Source organism: Phascolarctos cinereus, unplaced genomic scaffold (genome assembly GCF_003287225.1).
Source record: "Phascolarctos cinereus isolate Bilbo 61053 unplaced genomic scaffold, phaCin_HiC Scaffold_4;HRSCAF=312, whole genome shotgun sequence".
Lineage (NCBI taxonomy): Eukaryota > Metazoa > Chordata > Mammalia > Diprotodontia > Phascolarctidae > Phascolarctos > Phascolarctos cinereus.
In genome coordinates, this window is record NW_027555847.1 from 132,984,365 (window position 1) to 133,002,314 (window position 17,950).

Genomic DNA, 17,950 nt, shown 5'->3' on the forward strand with positions numbered 1-17,950 from the left:
GCATTTAAGATCATAATAGTTCAGAAATAAACTATTATTATATTCTTCATTCACACCTACCCTTATTCTGTCTATATCTGGCTTCTGTTGGGAGTGTATTTCTGAAGTAGGATGGCAGAGCTGGAGAGCTAGGTAATATGACGCATGTCTCCCTTAACAAAAGTAATGATAACCCATGTTTCTAGAGCTCTTTATGCTTTATTAAGTGCTTTAGTCACAACAATTTTTCATATTAGGTAGTGTAAACAAACAACTACTATCCCCATTTGAGGATGAGCCTGAGGCTCAGAGAGGCAGTGACTCAGCCGTAGTCACCTAGAAAAATACTCAAACCTAGGTGGTCCTACTTCAGTCCCAAGCCCTACCCACTATATTACTCTGCCTGTGTCCTAGGAGAAGGGGAACATTAGACGAAAAGGGCTTTTCACAGGCATCCAAAAAGGCCACATCTGCTTTCTTCCAGCAAAAGGTTTCTTCCAGCTCAGTACAAGTGTTTCATGTATGTAAGGCTGAGGATACAAAAACAAAAAAATTCTTCCCTTCTGATTGTTGGGAAAAGTCCCAGAGGTGTCAGGCAACTCCATACTTGTTCTCTGTGAAAGGCGGCAATAACTGGAATGAGTCCCCAAACCTGAAGTAGTCATGGCAGTAGTTTCAAAGGTGATGGAAAGGTAGCTTAAAGCAGAGAAGCCATGTACATACACCAGAAAGAGATTCAGAATCTAAAAGAAGTAAAGACATTTACAAAGGAACATTATAATCAAGGTCCGTGAGTAATACTGATGAGAGTTAAACACTCATGAGAGAGATGGTACTTTAAAAACTTGTCCGTCATTCTATGTGTAGTTTACTGGTAAAATGATAACAAGAATCAATCAATAAACATTTATGAAGCATCTACTATGTTCCAGGTAGTGTGCTAAAAGCTAAGGATACTGAAGGCTTCTGACTCCAAATCCTGTTCTCTCACCTGCTAGAAGTGGGTTTCTTTATGAGAGAGTTTATGATGGCATTCAGGACCAGGTCATCCCCACCAGAGATTACAGAAGGTTTATCCGTAAGGAGTCCAGAGAGGACCAATATCAATCATGCAAGGAAACAGTAGCAACTGTGCAGGACATCACTGCAGGTTGCAAATAATTAGCACTTAGCTAGAATTATATCGCAGAAGCTCCCTGTTTTTCAGGGACTGACAGACAAGAAATTTCCACACTGCAAATTCAGATCTCAAAATATCTTTGATAACCTCAGCAAATAAACTGTCCTAGGTTCATAGCATTATCATAGACTAAAATGTTATCCACAATCATCCAGACATGATTTTGATTAAAAAAAAAACAAGCCTAAAAACAACTTTTTAAATAGATTGGTATGGTTATTATACCAAATATTCATCATCTCCAGCTGTCTGAAAGAAAACCCTTTTTTAAACACAGAGTCCTAGCAGAAGAAACCAGAATCCTGTGTACCAGGATACCACATGAAGTACCAAGAGGAGCTTTGTATTATCCTATCTGCTACTGGAACTGGACCAGTGATGCTTTCAGTGAGCCTACAGAAGATAAGCATGCACCCAAACATTTTTTTCAGATATAAGCAGCAGTTACTGTATCACCTATGTGATAATCTTGGGAACATAACATGTCAAAGAATAACATCGTGTCCCAGAAAGGTGGCCAAGTGGCTCAGTGGACAGAGCACTGGGTCTCTATAGATGTATATGAGTCAGGGAGACTTGAGTTCAAATCCAGCCTCAGACACTTGCTAGCTTTGTGAACCTGGGTGAATCACTGAACCTCTGCTTACCTTAATCCACTGGAGAAGGGAATGGCAAACCATTCCAGTATCCTTGCCAAGAAAACCCCATGGACAGTGTTAGTGTGATAAGGTCTGTGGGGTCACAAAGAGTCGGGAAAGAATGAATAACAACAAAATCTCGTCCAGGAATCATTTGTATCTGATTTTAATGAATTCATTAAAAAGTATTTACTAAGCATTTATTATGTGTCAAGCACTGTGGATACAAATGCCAAAACTAAGAGGTCCCTACCATCAAGGGGCTTACATTTTAACAGAGGAGGAAACAGATACAGAGGAGTGTGACCAGGGAATGATATTTTGGTCCAAGGGTGGGGAACCTGCAGCCTCAAGGCCACATGTGGCCCTCTAGGTCCTCAAGCGTGGCCTTCTGACTGAATCCGTAATTCACAGAACAAATCTCCTTAATGAAAGGATTTGTTCTGTGAAACTCAGATTCAGTCAAAAAGCTTCACCCAAGGACCTAGAAGGCCACACGTGGCCTCAAGGTTGCAGGTTCCCCATCCCTGGCCTAGACATTTATTTCAACACTCTCCTTCATAAAAGTTCATTTCATTCTAATAAATGGGAAGGGGAAGAGGGGTTGAAAGGTAGCAAGTAGGCCAACTTAGGCAAAGAAGAGACAGTCACTTGTCTAGAGTCTAACAGTAGAACAGCTGCATAACCAGGAAGCATCCAATACCTACAATCCCCTACACATAAACACATCCCAAACTGTTCCCCCACTCCCTGTACTACACTTCAGAAACTCTCCCTTTCTGTTCTCCAGAAACTGCCTAATACAGTTTATTGAAAATCCACGGGCCCTTTGGGATGTTCTGTGAAGTATGGATTCAGTCAAAGGTCCACACTTGAGAACCTAGAAGGCCACATGTGGCTTTAAGGCCTTAGGTTCCCCACCCCTTATAGGAAGTCACAGGGATGAAGACTGGAATAATATGGAAGTCAATTTATATGGCTTTCCAGAGGGAATACTAGTGCTGACCAGATCAAAATCCAGGAAAAGGAGGGGGATGTGGTAAGAAGGTCAAAGGAGCAGTGGCCCTAGGGAATACAGTGCAGAGTGGTCTAGCTCTTCCCTGACATGCCAGTGTTGTGGTCCACTAGGCAGGGTGTAGCAGCAATGGGAGCAGCCTTGACTGAGATGACAATAATTTTCGATAATAGAACAACAATCAATTGACAAGCCTTTATTTAGTGTCTGCTGTGTGCCAGGTGCTATGGTGAGCACTGGAGATACAAAACCAAAAGTACAATAGTCCCTGCCATCAAGGATCTTACATTCTAACAAGAGAGAAAACAGATGACAAGGTAGCCAGAGAAGGAGGGGAAGAGGGGGGTGAGTAGCAGGTGGGAGGCTCAGGAAAGGCTTCCTGTAGAGGGCAGTACTTGGACCAAGTCTTAAAGAAAACTAGTGATTCCTAAAGGCATGTCAGCAACAAACTCATATTTATATGGTGCTTTAAGCTTTACAAAGCAACCCTCTCAATAGCTTTAAGAGGCCAGTAATGCAAGGATTATTTTATAGATGGAAAAGCTAAGGTTCAAGAGGCTCAATGATTTGTCCTCAGTCACAGAGTTTAGTCAACTGGACATTTAACCGTCATCTCCTGACACCTTCCACTGTATCAAGAGCTCCTCATTTTTGGGGAACATGAACCCCTTTAGCAGTCTACTGAACGGACAGACCCCTTCTCAGAATAACTTTTTTAAATTAATAATTTAAGGCAATGCTAAATTTCAGTTAGAGGCTAGTGAAAATACTTAACTTTCGTTTCCCATCTAGGTTCCCACTTCACCTCCCAAAGTCTATCCACAGAACCCCTCTACTGTACCATACTGTTGTGGTTTACCTATTATCTCTTCACACCCAAAGATTCTGGGATTATTTTACAGGTGCCAAGGAAGGAATTTGTTCTTCGCATTGATCTGTTAATCGGACCAGAAATCAGGAACTTCTACATATATTTATATATCTTATTATTCTTATCCTTTATTACTTATTATCTCCCGTTAGAGTGTAAGCTCCTTGAGAGTAGGGATTCTCTCATTCTTTGTGTTTGTATTGCCAGTGCTTGGCACATAGGTGTACTTAATCGATGTGTGGTGATGGATTCAGTGATTCAGCTATTAGACATTTTATCCCCTCTTTACTCTTAAGATATAGTTAGCATTTAAGGAAATAAATGAATGATGCTTTACTAGACCTTAAGCCACAGAATGTCTAAACGAAAAGGGATCCTGGAGGTCATCCAGTCTAACTTTCTCCTTTTACAGAAAAGAAAACTGAGAAAGCTCAAAGAAGGGAAGGTCACATAGAAAGTGATAGTCAGGACTTGAACTCAGGCCACTCAGCCTAGGCACAAAGAACTTGTCTATCAGTTCCTAAACAGAAAACAAAGAGCACAGACTCCTATCTTTCTGTGATCCTGGGACCCTTGTAGCATGAGTTCAAGTGAAAAGAAATCTCAGAGTCTCCATTAACTGACCCGAGGACTTCCTCACGTAGAAGCACAATCACTTAACAATTCCTCCTCCTTTTCCCCGACTGGATGCCAAGTTCCCTGCATATCACAGGAGATGATTCAGACCTCAGCCTTAAAGGCATACATCATTGTCAGTAATGGTTTGATTGATCCCTTCCCTGTGGTCTGCTTTTCATTCATTCATTTCTCTGGGGAGTTTTGATTTTTTTGTATGCAAGACTGTTAAAAAATAATAACAAAGCATTCTTATAGAAGCTTGATGACTTCTCTCCCTCATCCAGGTACAAATCATAGAGCATCATATTTTTGAGGGACCTCGGATATCTAGTCCAGATCTCCAGTTTTGTAGAGAAGGAATAGGAGCCTGGAAAGGGGAGTGACTTGTCCAAGTTCCATACTGCCAGAACCTGGGTTCTTGAGCACTAAGTCCAGTTTTCTTTTTCCCTACCAAAGACTGCTTCCAGGAGTATCCTTTTGCTGGGCTTAAAACCTGCTAGAGTGATCATCTTGTTTATTTTCCAAGGGCTAACTCAATTGAATAAGCCTGGGGTCTCATGGCTGGCATCTTCATCCCTCTCCCGTGCCACTGCTAAGCATAACCCACCCCTATCTCTGAGCTAGCAGCCCTGGAGCTCATGCCTCTGCTACTCTTTGCCATTGTGTTATTTAAAACCCCACAAAAATGTGCAGTTTGCTTCACCATGCATAACGGTACTGCCTGTAGCACTCCTGCCAGGTGGCCGGCTATCACCACATGTGCCTGGCATCCTTACCTCCTCTGGCAAGCCAGGCCAGGACTACACATCAGTCAAATGGCAGCTAATTCACAGCACTTGTATATTATATGACCTACTAAAAATGCTTCTTTGCTCTTGGGAACCAGGACCCTTTAGTGGTGCTTATTAACTATTACTTTACTTTTCTCATTCAGATCTTTTTGGTGTCAACCAATTAATTGTACAAGGTCCAGTGGCCACGTGGGATCATAGATCATAGGATTTCTAGCTTGAAGGGATCTTAGAGATCAGCTAGTCCAAGCTCTTCAGCAGAGCAAAATAAGGCCCAAAAGAGAAGGGTACCTCAAACAAAATCTAATCTAGTGCCCTCATTTTACAAAGAAGGAGACTAAGGCCTAGAGAGAAGGGATTTGCCCAAAGTCACATGCTGGTAAAGTCTGGGCTTAAGCCTATGTCTTCTGACTCTAAGTTCACTGCTGTCTCCATTCCGCCATGCAGGAAAAAAACAACCTTCTCAACATAGTTCCTCTGTGTAGTGTGCATGTGTGTGTGTGTGTGTGTGTGTGTGTGGAACAGGGGGAGCAATGGGGGAACAAGTGATGATAGAGAGAGGCATTAATGTCACCATAGTTTCCTCAGAGTTCTAGTGGAAGGCATTGGGTTTGAAGTTAGAAGACCTTAGTCCAAATTCTGGTTTTCCCATCTACTAGTTATGTGATCATGGGCAGGTTGCTTTCCCTATCTGGGTCTCAGTTTGCTTATCTATAAAATGAGGGTAGTCATACTTGTACCATCTCCTTCACAGGACTTTGGGGAAGAAGGTGTCTTATAAACTTGTAAAGTGCCATAGAACAAGTGTGTCATCTTTGTTGTTACTGTTATCGTTATTAGCAACGCAGCTTTCTTCCACACTCCACCAAAGTCCCAGTTCAAACAAAAAGGAGAAATTTTCCTCCCCAGCCTGTGCTGTTGGGATAGACACAGTCACTAATCAGCAGCTAAACACATCCACCTGACCCAATAGAAATACTGAAATAGCAGATTGAGCGAGAGCTACTTTGAAAACCCCAAACTTGGCAGGAAGGAACATGTCCGATCTCACGCAGAATGTCGGCCAAAGCTGGTAGCAGATCTGCTGGTTTGTGAGCTGCTCTCTCCTCAGCCTTTGGCAACTTCCGCTCACTTCTCTTTCTGTTTCCCATAGCAACAAAGAAAAACAAACTCTGCCATTATGAAAGATTTGCCGAGTAAACCCTTGTCATAATTGATGTTCTAGATTAGTTACAGTCTGCAGGTACAGCTGCGGGGTTTAGCTCTCCCACAGTGTCCCCTGCTGTTTACTTGCAAAAATAATTTGGGAAAAGGGGGACATTTTGTGGGGAAATTGCAACGTCTGGGGCTTTTACCTGAGGTACATTTCAACGCAACAGTGATTTGTACGTTGTAGGTGCTTAATAAATGGTTACTGAATGAACAGATAAATTATCACGCAGCTTCAGGGTATGACCAGAGATCCAGGAGTCTGTATGTTCAATGAGATTGGGGGGGGTATTTTCTCAGTGTGTAGGAGGAGCAGTATAATCCTACTAAGAATGCTGTCTGGTAGCTTGACACTGGAGATTTGTCTGTCCACCCTACACACACACCCAGAGGTTGTCCTGCCTTGCTTAACGTGATAGGACCTCTGGAGTGATTCTCTTGGCAAAGATTAGAACCTAAAGAATATCAGAGCTGGAGGAGATTATGGAGACCATCTAATCATTTTACAGAAGAGAAAATTGAAGGGCAGAGGGAAGGGGATTTGCTTATAGTCACAAAGTGTGGCAGTGGCAGATTCCAGTCTAGAATTTGGGTTTCCTATCTGTCAGTCTAGCACTGTGTCAGCCACATCACACTGTCTCTTATTGTAACATCCTTGATCCACAGAATCATCATAACATGTATGACTTATATCCCTCATTTCCTCTGAAAAGCCCCCATTCCCTTTATAAGTACCATCCCATTTTTCCTTATCTAATCCTGTGAGGTCCAGAAATGTTCCTCCTATTTAACTGATAGAGAAAATGAACACCAAAGAGTATGAATGAACTGTCCACAATCAGGACTAGAAGCCAGCTCTTCTGACCACAGTTTAGTCCATTCACTTCTTCTGGGAGACAGCTACTGAAAGTAACAGATGAGTCTTAACCACATCCTGAAGGAAATTAAGCCTGGGATATGTCAACCCACGGGGCCACCACATTGCCAGCACATACCTTCATGGTGCCAGATGGTATTATGTGAAAAGGTTAAATCATTCCTTTTCCTCATCTACAGTAGAGCTGGAGTTATTAAGCACCATGAGGATGATTTTGAGATGATTTAAGTTTCCCCAACCTAGAGCATCCCATTCATCAAGGACATGGGTAGAGCTACTACATGTGGAGTCCTCTGCTAGGTCCTTGGCAATTGGGAAATGGACAAGGAAAGAGAAGAGAGCAGGGCATACCAAAGTGATAGAAGAACCAGAGTCCTTGCCCTTGAAGAATGGACTTAACCTCCCAGTTTTCCAGACAACTCTCCAATACTAGAAGTTGCAGAACAGTCGTTGATCTGCGTTGGTAGAGAGATCCCTATGTCACCGATATCATAGCTCTGGACACTGCCCTCTTTGCCTCCCCCTAAGTGGAAGATAGAACACATGTACATAAATGAATACAAACTAGATAAATGCAAACATAGATAAATACAAATAATACAAACTAGAATCCTTTCTCTTAAAACCATAGCACCTTGAGGTCAGAGACCATGTCTTCTCTGTCCTTAGATCTCCCTAGCCACAGCACAAGGCTTTATGTGATAGACCCCTAAATGGTACCTGAAATAAAGCAGGGGAAATAGATGGAGTCTTTGTGATCAGAGGAGGACAGGGATGACAGAGGACTCAGGGAAGGTTTGGTGTTAGGTCTGGAATCAGAAAGACCTGAGTTCAAATTGGACCTCAGACACTGACTGTCTGTGTGGCCCTAGGCAAGTCACTTAACCTCTGTCTGCCTCAGCTTCCTTAATGTAAAATGTAAAATGAGTGTCATAACAGCGAGGTTATTTCTGAGGATCAAACGAGGTAATATTTGTGAGGTGCTTAGGACAGTGCCTGGCATATAAATGATTATTCCCATCCCCTTGCCTCCTTTTTATAGAGTTGGTACTTGAGCCGCATACCATCTGGGTGACCTATATGGGACTTTTGTGGGAAATCTTGCTGATAAATTGAAGGCACCCTGAATTTTGCTAGTACAGTGAGGCTGATAGTGAGGCTGGTGATTGTGTAGTCTTCAGCCAACTAAGACTGATGGCTTTTATGTGTTTCCTTCCCAACAGACCTATGAGCAAAATGAATGGATATTCCACCTGGCAGGAAAACTCTTAGCCAACGACCCAGAAGCCCTGTCCCTGATTTCATTCAATCCATTCAAGGGCAAGGACCCCCCCAGGTAAGAGACTTCTCAGCAAGACAGGGGCCTTCCAAATTTCACATTAGATTCTCAGAATGGATTGATCAGGGTTTATTTTCCAGAGGACTTCATCGTTCACACCAGTGAATGCGTTTCTATCTATATTGTCTGTTCAAAGGCCAGAAAGGTGCCTTTTCCCATCCTTTTCCCAACTCTCAGTACAAGGTGCTGAATGGTGGGTGCTGTTGAGGGTACTCAGTCATAATAGGAGGCAGAGAGTACAGAAGATCGAGATCCGTAGATAACCTCCACATAGACTATAATCAAATATTGGCCTTTTTGAGCTAAAACCTTTGAATGGAGATGCTGAGAAACAGAATGAACACAGAGGAGTTCTCCTTTTTGTCTTTCTCCTATCTGGTTGCTTAGTGAGGAGAACCATCTCTGCTTGGAGGAAAACACTCAGAAAGCTACAGTGCAGGAGAGAATGGCCAATTCAGAGTTGGTAGGGACTTAGGAAAAACTCCCTCTCCACAGGAAGGTTTTCTTTACTTCAAACTGAAATCTGTCTCCTTCCTGGTTCTCCTCTATTGGGACCAAATAGAATAAGTCTCATCCTTCTGTATGACAGCCCTTCAAAACTTGAAGACAGATCTCCTTGAAGACAGAATTTTGCCAGAAAATGCATGTCTGTGTCATAATTCAACAACTCTACCATCAGTTCCAGAGTAATTTAAAAGTGATTTAGAGCACCTCTCATTGAAAACACTCAGAGTATGACCTCATTACCCATCCACTTTAATAAATAAATAAATCATGTAGATTCATAGACAGTAGAACTGGAGTGGACACTAGAGATCACATCGTCCCAGACCTTCCATTAGAGAGCAGAGATAAGTACCAGGACTCCAAGCCAAGTCCAAACCCATTGGTTTTATATAAGCATTTTTTTCATTTGATCCTTCCAACAACCCTGTGAGGTAGGGCTATTATTATCCTCATGTCGTAGATGGGGAAACCAGGGCTGACTTGTCCAGGGTCACACAGCCAGTAAGTGTCTGAGATTCAGATTCAAATCTGGGTCTTCCTGACCCTAAGTCCAGCATTCTATCAGCTGTCTCTGTCCATCTTCTCTCTCCCTACCTGCCTCTTACTTTGCCTCCACCACAGTGACCAGAGAATCTGACTCATTTATCATGGGACTGACAGACAGTAGAGTATCAGCTCACTGAGGGGGAGGGATTGGCTCATTACTGTCTTTTCCTCCCAGCATCAAGTACAGTGTTGGGCACACAAGTATTCAATAAATGCTTGTAGAGTTGAAATGCATGTTGAGGTGGATCTCTTCCCTTGGACAGGAAACTTTCAATATAAAAACTGAAGAAGAAAGTATAGTAGAGTGGTCTCTATTCTACCCACCCAGTAATGAGGCCCAGGAAGCTCACTATATAGTGACTTTTTGACAGGACACGAGGTAATGAAGCCAACCATTTGATAGTGGTTGACATTCGATATCTGAACTAGGACTCCAGAGACTAGAGTTCAAGTTTAGATCCTGCCATTAAATACCATGTACATCGTACAGTGGAAAGGGTCAGGGTTTGGTGTCAGAGGGACATAGGTCCAAATCCCAGAATGCCCCTGTGGCCTTGGCATAACTTCTCCAGCCCTCACTTTCCTCATCTCTAAAATGATGACAGCCTTGCTTTTGATGCCTCTAAGGCCACTTCCAGCTCTAAATCTATGATTTTGTGACATTGAGCGAGTTTCTCTCCCTGAATTTTGGAGTCTTCAAAACCCCTTCTGGTTCTAACATTCTGTTGGGCTTTGATTCTCTCTGATCACATGCCTGGCAGTCATTTGATCCTGACGTCAGGAAAAAATACACAGCCAAGGATACTGGTGCCACTGTTTATTCCAGTTGTATGTGTCCTCAGGCTCTTTTTCCCATAAGATTAGGAGAGTTCAGTGGTTTATTAGTCCTACAGGAAATAAGTTTGATAATGACAGTTAACATCAATTACCCACACAGGAAGCAATGTCTAGGAGGTGAGATTGCTGCTATGTGGGTGCTTTCTATCTTATGCTTTGCTTCCCAACAGAAAAAGATGTCAAAGGAAAGACTGACTATTAAAAGCTCAGTAAAAAAAGAACAATTAGCAAATTCACAAATTGTTTTGTTATAATTTCTATTCCAAAGAATGATACTTAAAGGATCTGGTCACTGTTAGTGACTGAAAATGTGTTTTGGGTTTCACCAAGCTTGTGTTTCATATCAAGAAACCCGGTTCAGCACATATATTTTCCTGTGCTAATAGTTCTGGAAGAGGCAAAATTCTTTATTTTAACAAATAATTTGTCTTGGGAATAGCTAACCAGAAGCACAATTAATTATTTTACAAATTATTCTTCCCTTACTGCACATATTAACCAACATTTGGACTTTAGCCATATGGTAGGTACCATAATTTCACAATGAGGGTTTGTTTGGGTCAGCCTGGAATAATCACCCCCCAGTCCTCTCCTCCCATTGCAATCCTGCCAGTCATTCAAAGCCTCGTTTAAATCCTCCTTCCTCCATGAAGCCTTCCATGTTCTTCCCTAGTAGGAAATGATTTCCTTGGACGTCATGTAGCACTTTTTATGCGTTTATCTATTCTGTATTATAATTATTGATTTATGGTGTCATAAGCCTCCTTGTAGCGTTTGAGTCCCATGAGCACAGGAAATGTGTTTTATTCAACTCTAGCACGTAGCATAGGACCCTTCAAGTAGTAGGTGCCTAGTCTATGTTGGTTGAATGAACAAATTAATGAATGATCTTGTGAAGTCAAAATGATCAATGAGACACTAAATTGAATAATGTTATCATTCCATATCATTACTTTACTCCTTATTGATGAACCAAATATAGCTTTGTTCTGTTGAATTTCTTGAATGTGTGTGTGTGTGTGTGTGTGTGTGTGTGTGTGTGTATGTCAGTCACTAAGCATTTATTAAGCAACTACTATGTACCAGGAAATGGGCTAAGCATTGGGGATGCAAAGAGAGGCAAAAGACAGTCCCTGCCCTCAAGGAGCTCACAATCTAATGGAGGAGACGACAAGCAATCAGAAATGTGCAAACAAACTCTCTTCCCCTGTGTTTCATAAAGAAAATGACAACCATTGCATATAATGTGCCCTTCTCTTCCCTCCTTTGCCAGGCAGCCCCACAGCCTACAGGTCTGTGATACATAGTGTATAATCCATTGCCAAGAGACTCACAAACAAAACCAAGGCCCATAAATTCCCATTTATTGTTGAAACTGCATTACTGGCTAATATTGTACTTTGCTGAGTTCTCCAATCAGAAGATCTGTTACACCTGGATAATGACGTGTTGGCTAAAATCCAAGTGGATTCTTGCAGGCCTTCTATTAATTATTTCTAGAAAAGCCACTCTGGGATATGTCAGCAATGTCCCTTGCTGATGAAGGATACAACTTTAATAATGTTTACAGAGAGTTCCCAAACCTGATTAGTGTGGCCTGTGTTATTTAGACAAATAGGCCATTGAGGATTGATGCTGGGGGCTTAATATGGTCTCCCAGAACACTAATATGCTATAGGGAATAGGCTTCCCTGGCAGTTCTGTGAACTGAATGATATCATAAAAAGATGGCATCTCCATCCATAGTATCCTAGAGCTCAATACCTAAGTGTCCTTATGTCCAAACTGGAAGGGACCTTAGAGCTCATGCTCAGGGGAGGGGAAGGGACTTGCCTGAGAACTTACAAATGGTAAATAGCATAGTCAGGATTCAAACTCAGGTTTTTCCACTGCGAATCTGCTACTCTTTCCAGTGGTTATGCTGGCTTCTCTGGAATATGCAAAGCATGAAACAGCCCTATGATCTCAAGGGAATAGCAGCCATTTGATGTCACTTTCTGGCACCCTTTTGATTTTTATGGCCTTTTTCTCCTGAGACTCTTATCTTGAAGGTGTAGAATTTGAGTGTCCCTGACCCCCATTCCCAAGGAGTGGTACTGCTCATCAGACTTCAGAGTCCTTACCTGAGGCCCGTTATCTGATAGATTCTGGTAGGAACTACAAGATTTAATGCAAACCAGGCTTAATCTTGACATTACGTCTTAGACACCTGAAAATACCAAGGGGCTCTATATTCATAGACATCCTAAAAGTAGCATATCAGCAAAGGCATTCCCTCAGCATCCCCTGGAAGGTTTGGGACCTGGAGGCTAAGAACCTTAGCTGGGAAGCTGTAATGGGAGCCTTCCATTTACGCAGGTACTAGGAGATATCTCCAAGAACCCTCAGCATGTTCTCAGGGACCATGAAATCCCACTGTGTCCGTACGTACTCTTCCACATTACGTATGTACGTGTTGATACTCAAGGTCCACTTCAGCTAAACCCTTGATTGGGAGGAAGTACCTGAAGATCACCAATACCTGATACCACCCATGTCTGTGCTTTTCATAGCAGAAACTATATAGACCTCCTTTTCTTTGCTGTATAGGTATAAATATCTTCTAAGTGTTACAGGAAGAACCAGAAATCTATTTGGTTTTTAATTAATGAAGGGCAAGGTGGCCCTTCTCAAAATTTAAGTTTGAGAACCCAGAGTTGAAGCCATGATGTAAGGTTTTTATTCACATACCAAATATTTGGTAAGTGGCTACAGTCTGTGGTATGCCATGCTAGGTTATGCCAAGGAAGATACAGCAATGTATAAGACAGTCTCTGTATGTAGGGAGCCCACAATCCAGTAGAGGAAATAAGATAAGTATATAAATAACACAAAGAAGATGGTGATAAATATCATAAGTAAATGACAATGTGTTTATTTACTAGTATAGGGAAAGGAAGAATCACTTCCAGCTGCAAAAATCAGAGAAAGCTTCCTAGACAAGGGGCATTTGAGTGGGTCTTCAAGGACGGGTAGGATTTTTTTCAGGTAGATACGTGGATGGGGAAGATAGCGTCCATGAGGAGGGAACTGTCTGAGCAAAGGCAGGATTAAGATAAAGCAAGTAGTCCATTCTGGCTGGAGCAAATGTGGGAGACGAGGCTGGAAAAGAAGAATGGGACCAACCTAGGTGGGTGTAGAGGGGTTGCTGGGAGAGACTTTGAACACCTGGATTTGATTCAGTGATGAAGATAATGATTAATGATGATGATACTTTACATCTGTTAAATACTGTTTCCGTTTGTAAATTCCTGAACATAAATTGTGTCTTTTGATCCTCACAATAGCTATGTGATGTAAACGGTGCAAATGTAATTATACCTACTTTATGTAGGTAAGGAACCTGAGTCTCAAAGGGCTTAGTTGCTTGCATTCCAAATTTGATGCTCTTTCCCTGTGACCATGCTTCCATAGGTAGGAAGTAGGGCATCATTGCATGTTTTTGAGAAAGGGAATAAATAGTGTGGTCAGTCCTGTGCATTAGGAAGATGCCTATTAGTTGGGATATGTGGGATGGAAGGTTCTCTACTATCTGATCTTAGCCTGCTTTTCCAGCCCAATCTCCCATCATTCTCCTATATATTTTCCATTATTATTTACTAATATTATTAATGAGGTAGCTTGAATAAAGGTATAGATACACCTGCAGATTGTACTTTAAAAATGACACAAAGATAAGAGGGAGAGCTAAGACAGTGGATGATTATCAGGATCCAAAAAGATCTTGACAGCCTGGAATACTGAGCTGAATCTAATAAGGTGAAACTCAAAAGGGATAAAAGCGAAGTCTTACATTTGGGATCAAATAATCAACTTCATATGTTCAATATGGAGGAACATGGTTACACAGCAGTTGTTCTGAAAAAGATCTGGAGTTTTTAGTGGACTGCAAATGCCATATGAGTCAACAGTGCATGTGTGGCAGCCAAAAAGGCAAATATGACCTTGGGCTGTGTGCATAAGAAGGGCACGGTTTCAAAGCCTAGGGAGCTAATCATCCCATCGTATTCTGTCCTTGTCAAACCTCATCTAGAGTACTATGTAGAGTTCTGGTGCTATGGTTTAAGAACATTAATAAGTAGAGCCTCCAGAAGAAGGTAACCAGAATTTCCACTTCTGGGAGCCAAGATGGCGGAGTAAAAAGGTAGTCGCTCTCATTCTCGCCTATCAACCTCTGAAAACCCAGAAAATATCACCTTAGGGGGGAAAAAAAACCCTGTAACAGCTGAACTAGAAGAAAGATGGGGAGCAGCAGTGCAGCAGCCCAGCAAACAGGTCTCTCAGTGCCTCAGCAAAAATAACGGAAGCAGCACTACAAAAGGGCCCCAGACAGATAAGCACCTTGCAGCATTCATCTGAAAGGAGCTGAAGAAAACAACTTAGAGTCTTCCTAAAGTCCCAGCCTTGCTGATTCCAACCCAACACCAGGTAAGCTGTCAGAACCCTACAGCCTCCAACTGTCAACCAGGAGGAGATCCTGAAGCTCAGGTGGTAGAGCAAGCAAACACCAACACCTGGACCTCCAAGTGCCTCAGTGAGGACAGGGGAACCTGGGGAAACCAGCTCAGAAAACCACCAGGTGCCTCGGCACTCTACCACAAAGGAATCTCCCAGTGCATTAGCAGAAAGGAGGGAGGCAGCATTGCAAGGGGCCCCAGGCAGATAAACACCCTGTAGCACCCATCTAAAAGGAGCTGAAGAAAGCTAAAGGAAAGGAAAAGCAGGCAACCTAGAATTGCCTGAAAGTTCCAGCCTTGCTGATTCCAGCCCAACATGAGGTAAGCTGCCAAAACCCTATAGCCTCCAGTTGCCAACTTAAGAGGCCAGAGCACACAAAGCCAGTGACCAAAACCTAGGCTCCCAACACAAGAAGCTTGGGTCAGTGCCCTCTGTTCCCCAGCAGGAGAGCTCAGTCCCTTTAAAGGCCAGGGAATAAAGAAACCATGAGTAAAAAGAAACATACCATAGATTCATATTATGAGAAGAGTGGAGATCAAGACAGAAATTCTGAAGAGGACACCATTGTCAACAAACCCATATCTGCAACATCAAAAGGGAATGTGAATTGGTCTGAAGCCTAAAAAGCCTTCTTAGAAGAGCTCAAGAAGGATTTTAAAAGTCTAATGAGAGAGGTAGAAGAGTCCTTAAAAAATACAATTGGCCAATTGGAAAAAAAGTACACTGAAGAAAACAAGTCCCTAAAAAACACAATTGGCCAAGTGAAGAAGGAAGTACAAAAACTAACAGAAGAAAACAATCTGTTAAAAACTAGAATTGGACAAATGGAAACTAATGACTATGAGAGAGCAAGAATCACTCAAACAGAAACAAGAAAATGAAAAAATGGATGAAAACATAAAATATCTCATCAGTAAAACAACCAACCTGGAAAATCGATCCAGGAGAGACAATTTAAAAATCATTGGACTACCTGAAAATCATGACGAAAAAAAGAGCCTGGACAGTATCTTTCAGGAAATCATAAAGGAAAACTGCAAATAGCCATAGAAAGAATACACTGCTCACCACCTGAAAGAGATCCCAAATTGACGCCAAGGAATATAATAGCAAAATTCCAAAATTACCAGATGAAAGAGAAGGTGCTGCAAGTAGCCCGAAAGAAACAATTTAAATATCATGCAACCACAGTCAGGATTACACAGGACCTTGCAGCTTCTACATTAAAAGACTGCAGGGTGTGGAACATGATATTCTGTAAGGCAAAGGAGTTTGGATTGTAGCCAAGGATCAACTACCCTGCAAAAATGAGCATGATTTTTCAAGGGAGGAGATGGATGTTCAACGAAATAGGGGACTTCCAAACCTTCCTCATAAAAAGACCAGAGCTCAACATAAAATTTGATCTTCAAGTACAAGATTCAAGAAAGACATAAAAAGGTAAATGGGACAAAAAGATACAAAATGTTGTTAGTAAGGGCAGACTGTTTACATCCCTACAAGGGAAGATGACACTTGCAACTCTTGAGAACTATATTGTTATTACACCATGTTAAAGGAGTATACATAAAGGGGGTGGATATTAGTTGATTTTGATGCAATGTTTTTAAAAAAATCTAATCAAGTGGGTTAAGTGGATCCAAGTAAGTGGATTAGTCTGATCTTAGAAAATGTACTGAGAGGGGCAGCTAGGTGGCACAGTGGATAGAGCACTGGCCCTGAAATGAGGAGTACCTGAGTTAAAATCCGGCCTCAAACCAAACACTTGACACTTACTAGCTGTGTGACCCTGGGCAAGTCACTTAACCCCAACTGCCTTAAAAAAAAAAAGAAAATAATGTACTGAGAAAGGAGGAGGCAGACAAGGGTAAATTACATTACAGGAAAGACAAAAAATCCTATTACAGCAGAGGGAAAGAAGGGAGGGGGGGTGAGCATTGTTTGAACCTTGCTTTCATTAGATTTGGCTCAAGAAGGGAACAACATAATCAGTTAGGTATGGACATCTAACTTGCCCTATGAGCAGTAGGAGGGAAAAGGGGAAAGAAAAGGGAGGGGGGATGGAAGGGAGGGAAGAAGCAGTGGAGGTGAAGGGGAAGGGGGGGAGGGGAATAATAGAAGGGAGGAGAGACTGAAGGAGGTGTTGGTCAAAAGCAAAGTACTGGAGAGGCAGGGAAGGGAGAGAGGAGAAAGAAAAGCATAAACAGGGAAAAGGATGGAGAAAAAAGACACATAGTAATCATAACTGTGAAAGTTGAATCGCTATCTTTTTTTTCTCTTCTATTGAATTTTGTTTCCTCTTTCTGATGGTTCCTCCTATTGTTTTTAATTTTTGCTTACAACTTCACTAATGTGAAAATATGTTTAATAGGAATGTAAATGTATAGCCTGTATCAGATTGTGCGCCTTCTTGGGGAGGGTGGTGGGGAGGAAGGGGGAGAAAAATTTTAAACTCAAAAGAATATGGAAGTGACTGTTGATAAATCAAAATAAATTAATAAAATATGCAAAAAAAAAAAACGTAACCAGGATGGTAAAGGACCTTGAGTCCATGTCATGTAGGGATTGTTGAAGAATCTAATTTTGATTAGCATAGAGAAGACTCAAAGGGTCAGGGATGAAAGGGATGGGAATATAGCGATCTTCAGGCATCTGGAGGAGTTATTAAACTGGGGCTGGGGAGGGTTGGTCCCAAAGGGCAGAACCAGGAATAATGGGTAGAAGTTGGCCAAAAAAGCCAATTTAGGCTTGATGTCAGGAAAAAAGTTTACCAACAATTAGAGCTGCAAAAATGAAGTAGAATGCCATAACAAGAGGTAGTCCTCCTCAGTGAAAGTCTTCAAGCAGAGACTGGATGACCACTTCTCAGGTATGTTACAGTAGGAATGCCTCTTGTCAATGGGGGTCAGACTAAATGGGTACAGAGTTTCCTTCCAGTTGTAGAATTTTAAGCTTCTGTAATTCTTTGGAATAATGAATATAGGTCCAGCCTTGGAATCAGAAAGACTTGAGTTCAAATTTTGCTTCTGACATATACTACCTGTAA

At 41.9% G+C, this 17,950-nt stretch overlaps 1 protein-coding gene across 2 annotated transcripts in view; it reads left to right on the forward strand.

The window, feature by feature from the left end:
* The window catches only part of LMF1 (lipase maturation factor 1), a 729,514-nt gene that overhangs the window by 688,992 nt on the left and 22,572 nt on the right, over positions 1-17,950 (forward strand). For both annotated transcript variants that reach the window (XM_021006793.2, XM_078152596.1), the window contains one exon: positions 8,402-8,514. In XM_021006793.2, coding sequence (XP_020862452.1) covers positions 8,402-8,514 — 113 coding nt within the window. The remainder of the gene's footprint in view (positions 1-8,401; positions 8,515-17,950) is intronic.